The 10,576-nt window shown below is 37.7% G+C and overlaps 1 protein-coding gene and 1 pseudogene across 1 annotated transcript; both read left to right on the top strand.

Moving 5' to 3' along the window:
* Window positions 1-2,520: 2,520 nt before the first annotated feature.
* Window positions 2,521-3,447, top strand: LOC142837476 (vomeronasal type-1 receptor 4-like). The gene has a single exon (XM_075952560.1). The coding sequence runs from the start codon at window positions 2,530-2,532 to the stop codon at window positions 3,445-3,447; it is 918 nt and encodes a 305-aa protein (XP_075808675.1). The 5' UTR covers window positions 2,521-2,529.
* Window positions 3,448-9,004: 5,557 nt separating this feature from the next.
* Window positions 9,005-9,760, top strand: LOC142837466 (histone RNA hairpin-binding protein-like; annotated as a pseudogene).
* The last annotated feature ends 816 nt before the right edge of the window (window positions 9,761-10,576 follow it).

The raw sequence follows: 10,576 nt of genomic DNA, 5'->3' as shown, positions 1-10,576 counted from the left end.
ACAAAAACAGAAAGTCTTATGGAATATGTAGAAAATACAGCAAAGGCCAATATTCGACCAATGAATGTAAATCAACAAGAGACAAACAAGGCAACCTATTACCACTGAGACTTAGACTCCTTAGGATAGGATAACTATTGAAACATTTAGAATATGTTTCTTGTTTGATGCTGTTCATGCTGGTTGTAATTTTAATTTTTATGTGTATGTTTGCCTCTTCTTTTCTCTGAAAAAATAGTTTATATTTATTTTTATTGTATCTAGTTTTGTATTAGGCTTAGAATTCTTTTATTTAGACAAAAGGGGGAAATGTTGTGTTGTGTGAACTCCTTCATTCTTTAGCCTTTAAGCTACCAGCCCATTTTGGACATGGTCTCATGTATTATAAATGCAGATAAAAAGCATGGATAGGACTCTTTGCTGCTGAACAGTTCCAGTTCCCTGTGCACACAGAAGACTGCAGATCACTAACATCACTGTGAGTTTATCCCCAAGTAAATAAACCTTTTTTGTCCTCCATTTTGAGGTATTGTGTAACTCTTTGGTATGCCAGCACAATAAGCTTAAACCACACTTATTTTCTTATTTTTGTTTGTGAACTATACTCTTTATCTAAGGACTTAAAACTCTTAACTATATGTTTCATGGAAATTTTCCAGGTGAAACATCATTTGGACCTTAGTAGTTATAACGAAAACCAATAGTAAGATTTGCAAGACTCCCCATGTACGTAGAATTCTATTCTTGTATATTTGATTAATTGGTCATGTACTGATGATGTTGGATTAAGTCCCAGAAACTGTAAGCAAACCTTTATTAAATGGTTTCCTTTATAAGAGGTGTTGTGTTCATGGTATGTCTTCACAGAAATAGAAACCAGGACCAAGACAAAAGTTATCTCAGGATTTGAGTATTGGCGTGTAGTTTTCTAATTATTCTACTCGAGTAGATGTCACCAGTTTTACAGTCTTCTGTGACATTCACTGGCATGACAGGCTGCAAGGGTCTTGGTTTATCTACAAACAAGACCAAGTATGATATTTTCATCCTTTTTTCTTTCACTATTTTCCTTTGTATTTCTTTTGTTTTTAATCACCTTAAAGTATCTATTTTCTTTAAGTCTTATTCACATTTAGGGTTTTGGTATATCCAATTCTTCTTCCCCATCCTCTTCTCTTATTCCAGGTTATATGTTGCATGAACATTGTCTCTCCTTCTACTCCCAAATCATGTGTTCTTACCTTCACTGACCAATCTCACAAAGACTCTTTATAACACTCTTATTGTGCCATTTTTAGGTTCCTTGGCTCAATATACATTCATCCTACATAAACACATATTTCTTACATGTATAATTAATAAAACCATATTAAGCCAGAATTGGTGCTAATGATCTTTTTGAGACCTTCTTATTTTACTTAATAGAATACTTTCTTTCTTGCTGTTACCCTTCCCTAGGGATTCTATAGTGCTAGTGCACGAAGAAAGGAAGACTGACAGTAGCTTGTAGTTCTAAGGTCTCAGATAAAGGTCTCACCTTGTTTTCAGTTCTTCAGATCCCAAGACTGATGACCAATTTTCTTCCAGTTATTGATTATTCAGCTGTCATTGCATGGTTGATGATTGTGTAGAGCAAAGGTGACATTCCTGGGACTGCATGGTTCAGCCTGGTTCTGATTCACCGTCGCTTCTGCCTACTTCTTCAAAGGGAGCTCACCTACCTCAGAAGATTTCAGATATCTAATTTTGCTGGAATAGTATATGATGTTTGGTAGTTTGCAAGGATGAGTGGAGAGTAAAGCAGTCAAACAGTTTTAAATAAGCTAATATCATGCAGTTATTTGGGGGCATTTTGACTCCCAGTCTCTAGAACCGGGTTGGGTACATCTCCAAGGGAGTCTTCATGGAAACAATAGCAAAGGGAGAACTAGTTTAAGGTTAAACTAAAAATGGTTCCACATGAGACAAGGTAGGGACCATTTTCCATGTCACAAGGCAATAGGTTTTTTTATAAATGGCATTATAAATTTCTCTTTTCATATCTCTTATTTTTAGATGAGATATTTGTGAAGCACTGACATATTTAATTTTCATGGACATTATTAAAGTTGTTTTCTTTAAAACCATTGCTAGATAATATACTCTGGAAGTCTTGCATTATACTTGTTTGTATGGGATTATGCTTTTCATTGTTACTCATGGGCCAATATCACCTCCTTCTCTATGGTTCATTTTCTCCGAAGTTTTATGTCTTTCCTTCATCATTATATACGTTTTACTGTATTGTTTATTCTCACAGTAATATACATAGAAAGTAACTACTCCCATCAAACTTGAGGATGAGGACTTTTTAAGTGGCCAGAGCTGGCCATGACCATGAGTGCAAAAATACTCTTTGTTTCATTCTGTCAGTTGCCCCATGGAATAAAGGCTTCTTCCTCTACTGCAGACTGCAAACATTTGTCAGTAATAATTTGGTCTGAAGAATATTGGGGCCATATTCTAAAGGAAATTGTGCCAAGTCACAGAATGAATTTATGGAATCTGGCAATCATAATCATTATCTTTTCACAAACTGCAACTGGAATTCTGGGAAATTTCTTTCTAATTTTCCATTATCTAGTCCTTTACTTCAGAGAATACACGTTAAAGCCCACAGATTTGATTCTGATGAATATAATGGCAGCCAATGTCTTGATTATTCTCTCTACAGGAGTGCCCCAAACTATGGCAGTTTGGGGATTTAAGCAATTTTTGAATGATTTTGGATGCAAGCTCCTATTTTACATTCAGGGATGTGGTAGGAGTGTGTCCATTGGTACCACTTGCCTACTGAGTGTCTTTCAGGCTTTGACCATTTTCCCCTGGAAATCCTGCTGGAAGGATCATAAAGTCAAAGTTGAGAAGTACATCATCTGCCTCATTTCCCTCATCTGGATTCTGAACATATTCATAAATTTCATCTATTTTTCATACATAATTTTCAACAGGAACAGCAAAAATATGTCACAAACACGAGATTTTGGATACTGCTCAACTGTAAGGGGGGATGAAATTGGTGATTCACTCTATGCAGCATTGGTGGTTTGCCCTGAAGTCTTTCTTTCTGTGCTCATGGCCTGGTCCAGTGGCTCCATGATTATCATTCTCTACAAACACAAGCAGAGGGTTCAACACATCCGCAGCTCTCACGGTTCCAGTAGAAACTCCCCTGAGTTCAGAGTCACCCAGAACATTCTGATCCTTTTGTCTAACTTTTTGGCTTTTTACACTGTCTCTTCCATGGTAAGAGGCTCCATTGCTCTTTTAAATAGTCACAACTGGTGGCTGATGAATATTAGTAACCTGACTTCTCTGTGTTTTCCATCTTTTGGACCATTTGTTCTCATGAATCATTCTATTTTGTCCAGGCACTGTTTTGTCCTGATAAGAAATAAAAATCATTGAATTTCACTCTAAGTATGAAAACAATATGTTTTACTTGGTATCCAGTTCTTTGTTCACCTTTCACACTCAAAAGGTCAATAAGGGAATTTGGGTATGTAGTACCTTGTCTTATTAAGATTAGCTGAAATGATTTTGGGTGTTTGGTCAGCTGGTTGAATCAACGGCCTTCATGAACTGTTCATATTTTTTTTAGGCCCATTGTACTCTTGTAGCTGGGAGTGTCTTTTCTTTGACTACCTGATGTACAAGGGACCCAGGAAAACATGTCAATAAAAGTGAGCTGCTTATGGATTTCATTCTGTCGGGAGATCTTGGCTGCTTGGTAGTTTCACAGACAGCTCTGTGGTCTACATTCTATCTTCTAGGACAAATGAAATGCTTCCTGGTAATAAACTTGTTTCTCAGGAGGACCTGGTCACACCACAGCTGCTATAGCTTTTCACAACACCAGACAACAAATAGGCTCAATACCTTCCACTTAATACAAAATTAATTAATAATAAATGGTGTCTTTGTTGTAATCCTGAATTGTTTGCAAGTATTTTATTGAAAATTTTAGCATCAAGGATATTGACTTGAAAACTTCATTTCCTGTTGTTGTTCTTTATCTGGTTTGTCATCAGTGTAATGGTTGCTTCATAAAAAGAGTTTGAAAGAATTTAATATAGTCATATAGAAAATCAATCCTGGAGTTTATCAAAAGAAAATGGAGGTATTATTTGACTTAGGTATTTCACTCCTGGGTTTATAGCAAGAGAATTCCTTATCATAACGTAGAGGTATTTCAGCATCCATTTTTATTTATTTAGATCCCACCTACATATCCAAAACATATAAATTGATAATTAAATGTGTTTCCTTATATAAAAATGGACTACAGTGAAGGATGAAATCACAAAATGTGTAGAAAAATTGATACACTTATAAGGGATATTTTTGCCAGGTCACAGAATGTCAGAATGAAACAAGTTCACATTGTCTTCTTTGTATGAAGATTGTACCCTATAATGTCTACATGCTTATATGCAAATGGATATGTGAGTATTCATTTATACTGTATAGCATTTATAAAGGAGACAAATAACATAGCATTAGTTAGTGAGCAGGTAAATGTATCCATGATTTATGAAAGAGGATATATAAAAATAAAATAACTATTTTTTTTATTTTCTACTATGATAGTTTTCTTTTTTTCTGGTGCATGAGGGCATAGATATGTAATTGCTAGTGACAATGTAAAACCCTAAGCAAAGCTCTATCGCTTCAGCATGGCTATCCTAACTGTGGAGAAGTTCATTGAAATGGGCAGAATTTTGGCCTGTACAAGTGTTATTTGGAGTTGCTATTTCATTGTTGCACATTAATACTTTTATTTGTGAGTTCATTACAGTATAGTGATTTTAATTTGACACAAAAAGGTATCACAACTTATCCAAAGATGCAGGGATTGCCAACATATAACCATCAGTAAATATAATTCATCACACATAAGCACTAAAAAACAGAAATCACTTAATTATCATATTAGATCCCAGAAGACCTTTGATTCGTATTCTTTTTTGAACATTTTATTGAAAATAGACCCTATTTTCAAACAGTGTATCATGATTATATTTTCACTTCCCCTTACTCATCCTAGTTCCTCCCTAGCTCTCCTGCCATGCAGGCCTACTTGCTTTTTATTATTACATTAGGACAGGCTTCTAAGAAATAATAATAAATCATAACAAAATAAAGTATACTAATATTAAATAAAGCTATCATATGGAAGTTGGACAGGGCAAGGCAACAAAAAAAATGTCCAGAAGAAGGCACAAGAATCCAAGATCTACTAATCCACATATCAGAAATTCTATAAAAATATTAAACTGACTATTACCAAGAGTGGTATTGCTGGGAGATGGTGGGGCTGATCTATTGAAAGATCACCAAGGCCAGCTGGACTGGAACTGAAAATGCATGGGATAAAACCAGACTCTCTGATATGGTGGACAATGAGGGCTGCTGAGAAGCCAAGGACAATGGTATTGAGTTTTGACCCTACTGCATGTACTGGCTTTGTGGGAGCCTAGCCAGTTTGGATGCTCACCTTCCTATACCTGGATGGAGGGGGGAGGACCTTGGACTTCCCACAGGGCAGGGAACCCTGACTGCTCTTTGGACTGGAAAGGGAGGGGGAGGGGAGTGGAGCATGGGGAGTGGGGGGAGGGGTGGGAAAATGGGGAAAGGGAGGAGGTGGAAATTTTTAATAAAAAATTTTAATAAAAAATATTAAACTGAATGATATACTAAATGTACAGAGGACTCAATGCAGACCTGTGGAAGGCCTGTGCTTTTGGATTCAGTCTCTGCTAGTTCATATGATCTTTGCTCAGTTGACTTAGAGGCATTGTTTCCTGGTATTATTCACCCCTCTCTTTGTAATACTCTTTCTGTCTCCTATTCCATGGGATTTCCTGATCTCTGAATAGATAGACTACATGGAGACAACCCATTTTGAAGTCTAGATGTCAAAAAGTATTTTTAACAAAATCCAACATGTCTTCATCATAAATGGCATAGAATGCCTAGCGATGAATATATCATTTGACAACATAATAAAGGCTATATAATATAAACATATATCCAGAAGACAGGACCAGAGAATCTTACAAATAAGAGCTACACCAATACTGTCCATCTCCATTTATATTTAATATTCAAATGTGTACACAATTTTTCTAAATAGAACCATAATTGAGGAATGATCTGAAAACCACAAATTTTTGAAATCTCAAGTAGAACACAATTTTATTTAACCCTTATCAATAAATAGAACAGTTTCAGAAAAGGATATATACAAGAGAAGGGAAGAAATATGAGCACAATAAAATGAAGGGAACTGAGTAGAAAAGGACATGAGTTGATGAAAATTGCCCCAAGGGTCTCACTCTTTTGGTACGGACAAGGGAGAGCTGATAGTCTAACCAACCCTGCAATTACACAAGTCCAGATCCAGAGTCATGTGGTGGCTTACCCTAGCGTCCACCCAAACTATGATTTGCTGGAGCAGGTGAAGGGAACATCAGACCCAAAGCTTCATGATTTCCACAACTCAGGGTAACAGCAGTATAATCAAGACTAGAGTTCCAGAGGACTAGAACCAGACCACTGAGTCTCTTCGATGAGCACTTGCAAGTAAATGTAAATGGATGAAAGTGTTACCTGCATGACTCATTGTGTCACAAAATAGTTTCCAAGATGAAACTGATGTTACCCTTCTTATTTTTAATATTTGTTCTCTTAAATTTTATTTTATTTTAGTTGGAGGGATTGGTTGCAAGGGCAGAGTGTGGATATAAAGGTACTGGGAAGTGAAGGAAATGGAGAAGGATGTGAAAGGTACAGAGTATAAATAAAAAGAAGAAAAAATTGCCCCCATAATGACTCAGATTCTATATATGAAGGGGTATGTATTAGTGTCACAGGGGAACTGAAAATGCCTAAACTTGGGCAGGAAATCATTTTGAGTGGAATACAGAGGACATAGAGATTAGTCTAATATATGGTGCCAGACAATTCTGTACTCTGTCAATTATGTTTTAAATAAATGCTGATTGGCCAGTAGCCAGGAAGGAAGTATAGGTGTGACAACCAGACAGGAAGTAGAGGCAGGGCAATAAGAACAGGAGTATTCTGGGAAGAAGGAAGCTCTTTCTGCAGTCCTGTCCAGACACTGTAGAAGCAGGATGTGACCTCTCCCACCGAAAAAGGTACCGAGCCATGTGGCTAACATAGATAAGAATAATGGGTTAATATGAGTTATAAGAGCCAATAAGAAGCCTGAGCTAATGAGCCAATCAGTTTATAACTTATGTAGACCTTCTGTGTGATTCTTTGGGATCTTAAGACTGTGGGAACTGGGCAGGACAGAAACCCCAACAAGCAGACCCTCATGTTACAAATATATTTGAATTGAGAGGAGGCACAATGCAAGAGGATGGAAGGTATAAACGTTTGGCAATGGACTAAAGGCTAGGAAAGTCACCAGTAAGGAGTGTGAGCCAACAGAACAATAGAGCTTCTCAAAGAGTTTTCAGGGTAGAAAAGGGATTCAATAGAGACTAGTGAGGTATGATAAGGTATAGTGGATTTCAGAAAGTCATAGTGGTAGAAATATGGAAGATATAGACAATTCAATCACAATGACCCTTTAAGCCACTAAACCCTTTTCTGACCATAGGTATTTGTCTATTGTCAAATGTACTCACAAGACCAGACCTCAGAGAGTATGTCACACAAATGTCATTTGCTCTGAATCCCAGTCAATGCTTGACCTGTTCTAGACACTAACTTCTGTCAATATGCCTAGTTATCCTCCAGATATTGAAATTCTGGATTTAGAGTTATGTGATTTAATGTCTGAGCCTGTCCTTTGGAGGGCACATACCTGATGAGACTCATTGTTTTGCATAATCAATATACTAACATAAAGAAGATCTAACATGCTCTGCTCACATATCCCTATCTGGGAAACAATGAATGACTGCCCAAATGTACAAAATCTGTATGCCCTTCACTGTGATCTGTCCATTTTACAAAATGCTATTCACAGATTCAACAAAATCCTAATGAAAACTCCATTCTCTTTCTTCATGAAAAAACAACTAAAATTCATGTGGAACCACAGCACACCTAGATAGAAAAAAACAATCCTGAGCAGAAATAACAATGCTGGAGGGATTACCATTCCAGATCTTAAGAAGCATTAGAGAGACAATTAAAATAGTATGGTATTGGCATAAAAAATGAACATGCAGACCAATGGGACAAAATTGAAGATCCAAACTTGAGGACATGTAACTCCAGCCATTTCATATTAAACATTGTGCCAAAACATACAGTGGACAGAAGTAAACATTGTCAAGAAATACTGCTTAGAAAATTGAATTTCCACATGCAGAAGAATAAAATAACAACTTCATCTATCAGTTTCCACAAAACTAACTCCAAATAGACAAAGACCCAAACACAAAACCGAAAATACTGAAAAGGCTCAAAAAAAAAAAAAAAAACATAGGCAGGATCTCCATAATATAGGTGTAGGAAAAGACTTTTTGAATAGAAGTACATTTGGTGAAAAAATAAAAACAGAAACAATCAGAGATCTGTCGGCCACAGCATCAGCCTCCTGGAAGGCCGTTGGGGGCTGCCAGCTTCTTTTTACTTTAGTCAGGCTAAGACATTTTTCCTGCTCTTCTGAGCGGCTGCATCAGGCCTTGGAGTTTGGCTACTGCCTCCAGTTTTGAGGCCTAGGTTGGAACCGGGTCTGCCAGCAGGGCACAGTGAGCCTGCAAGATCTCCCCTACAGGTGAACAGCCCATGGCCCGATAGTTTCTTCCAAGACTGTGCAAGGTAGTTGCTGAGGGGCTAGGCTGCTGCACACTTAAGGGCAGTTGGGCAAGGCTAGCTCAAACCTTGTCAGCGCTGTGGCCAGGGCAGGTCTTTGGGGCTGAACCACTCTTCAGCCCTCTGCTGCCATGGCCTGCAGACCTAGAAGCCCACTCCTGTGCCCTCTATGAGATGGAACATGGGACAGAAGCGCAGAGCAGAAGGGAGGGACTGGAAGCCAGAGGACTCCTAGAAAAGTCAGCACCAGATTGCAGACCTTTGACCTGAAAGCTTTACAACTCGTGAAGGTCCTAAGCCCTGTTCTAGGTGATCTTACTGGGCAAGAGCAGATGTAGAAGATGAAGTGAGGACCAGAGTTAACAAACAGATTGCAAGATACAAGAGAAAAGTACTCAAAAATGATTTTAAAAGAGAGAGAAAAATTATCATCAGGAAGCTCAGATTCAAAGGAGTCTCTGTCTTCAGTGCCAGCTGATGTGGAAACAGATGAAGGTGCCTTGATGGGAAGACAGAGGCAGATCAACTATGGGAAGAACACTATTGCCAATGATTGATATATTAAAGAGGTCCTCAGACACCTGAACAACCTGGAATGCATCCCACGACCCCCAACAAATTTAAGAAGTATAGTCGGCGGTCATGGACCAGCAGATCAAACTCTGGAAGGTAGCTCTGCATTTTTGGAATCGTCCTAATGAAGAAGGATGCCCTTTGCAAGAAATGGCAGCATGGAGATTTTGGAGAAATGGAGAGAGAATTCACAGAAAGCAGCTCTGAGTGATAGACAAGTTCACAGGATAACTTTGATATCTATGCTGGCACATGCACCAAAGTCAGACATGTAGACCGCCAAGTGGAAGACAAGTTTGATTTGGATGCTTGTTTAACTGAACCCTAGAAAGACTTCTCTGCCACAAGTTAACTGCCACCTGGTGGCAACTCTTGGAAATACTTGGCTCTGCCTGGCCTTCTGGACGACTGGCTAAACATGAGCTCTGTGCATTTGTATTTGTTTTCTCTGTTAAAGTGTTTATTTTCTCTTGATAAATTGTTTTTCTTGCCTTATTTTTAATGTATGGTGAGTGTTACACGTGTTTTAGATTGTAAATGAAGCTAAATATGGTGAAGATTGAACCCTACTTCCTCCCCCACCCCCAAGTTAAACAGCAGGATATTTGTTTTCCACAGAAATTGAGACTTCAGTTGCCACTTTTCAGATAGGTTGGTGGTGGATTTTAACTTTGTTAATCTCGAGTCAGCTATCTTTATAGGTAACTGATGGCAGATCCAGTGACTTTTTAAAAACTCCTGGTCTTTTATCAGTGTGAATGTAGTTTTTCTTATATAGTGCCCTGAACAAAAGTGTTAAGCTGTTATATTAATGGGCCTTATGTAAGTTATATAACGTTAATTTGGAACTTGAAATAGCACTAATGTAATGTAGGATCTTAAGCATGTGCTCTGAGAGTTGAGGCAGAAGAGGATATTTTTATGATTTACCATGTAATATTACTGTAAATGATTATATGTACAAGTGGAAGACCTGTATGACAAGAACTTTAAATCTCTGAAGAAAGAAATTGAAGAAGGCAAAAATAAATGGAAAGATTTTCTATGCTCTTGGATAGGTAGAATTAACATAGTAAAAAATACCAATCTTACCCAAAGCAATCTACACATTGAATAAAATGCCCATCAAAAATACCAGCAAGATTCTTCACAGACCTCAAAAGAACAG

Source organism: Microtus pennsylvanicus, chromosome 1 (genome assembly GCF_037038515.1).
Source record: "Microtus pennsylvanicus isolate mMicPen1 chromosome 1, mMicPen1.hap1, whole genome shotgun sequence".
Taxonomy (NCBI): domain Eukaryota; kingdom Metazoa; phylum Chordata; class Mammalia; order Rodentia; family Cricetidae; genus Microtus; species Microtus pennsylvanicus.
Note: the sequence above shows the minus strand (reverse complement) of the source record. Positions and strands in the feature narration are given on the sequence as shown.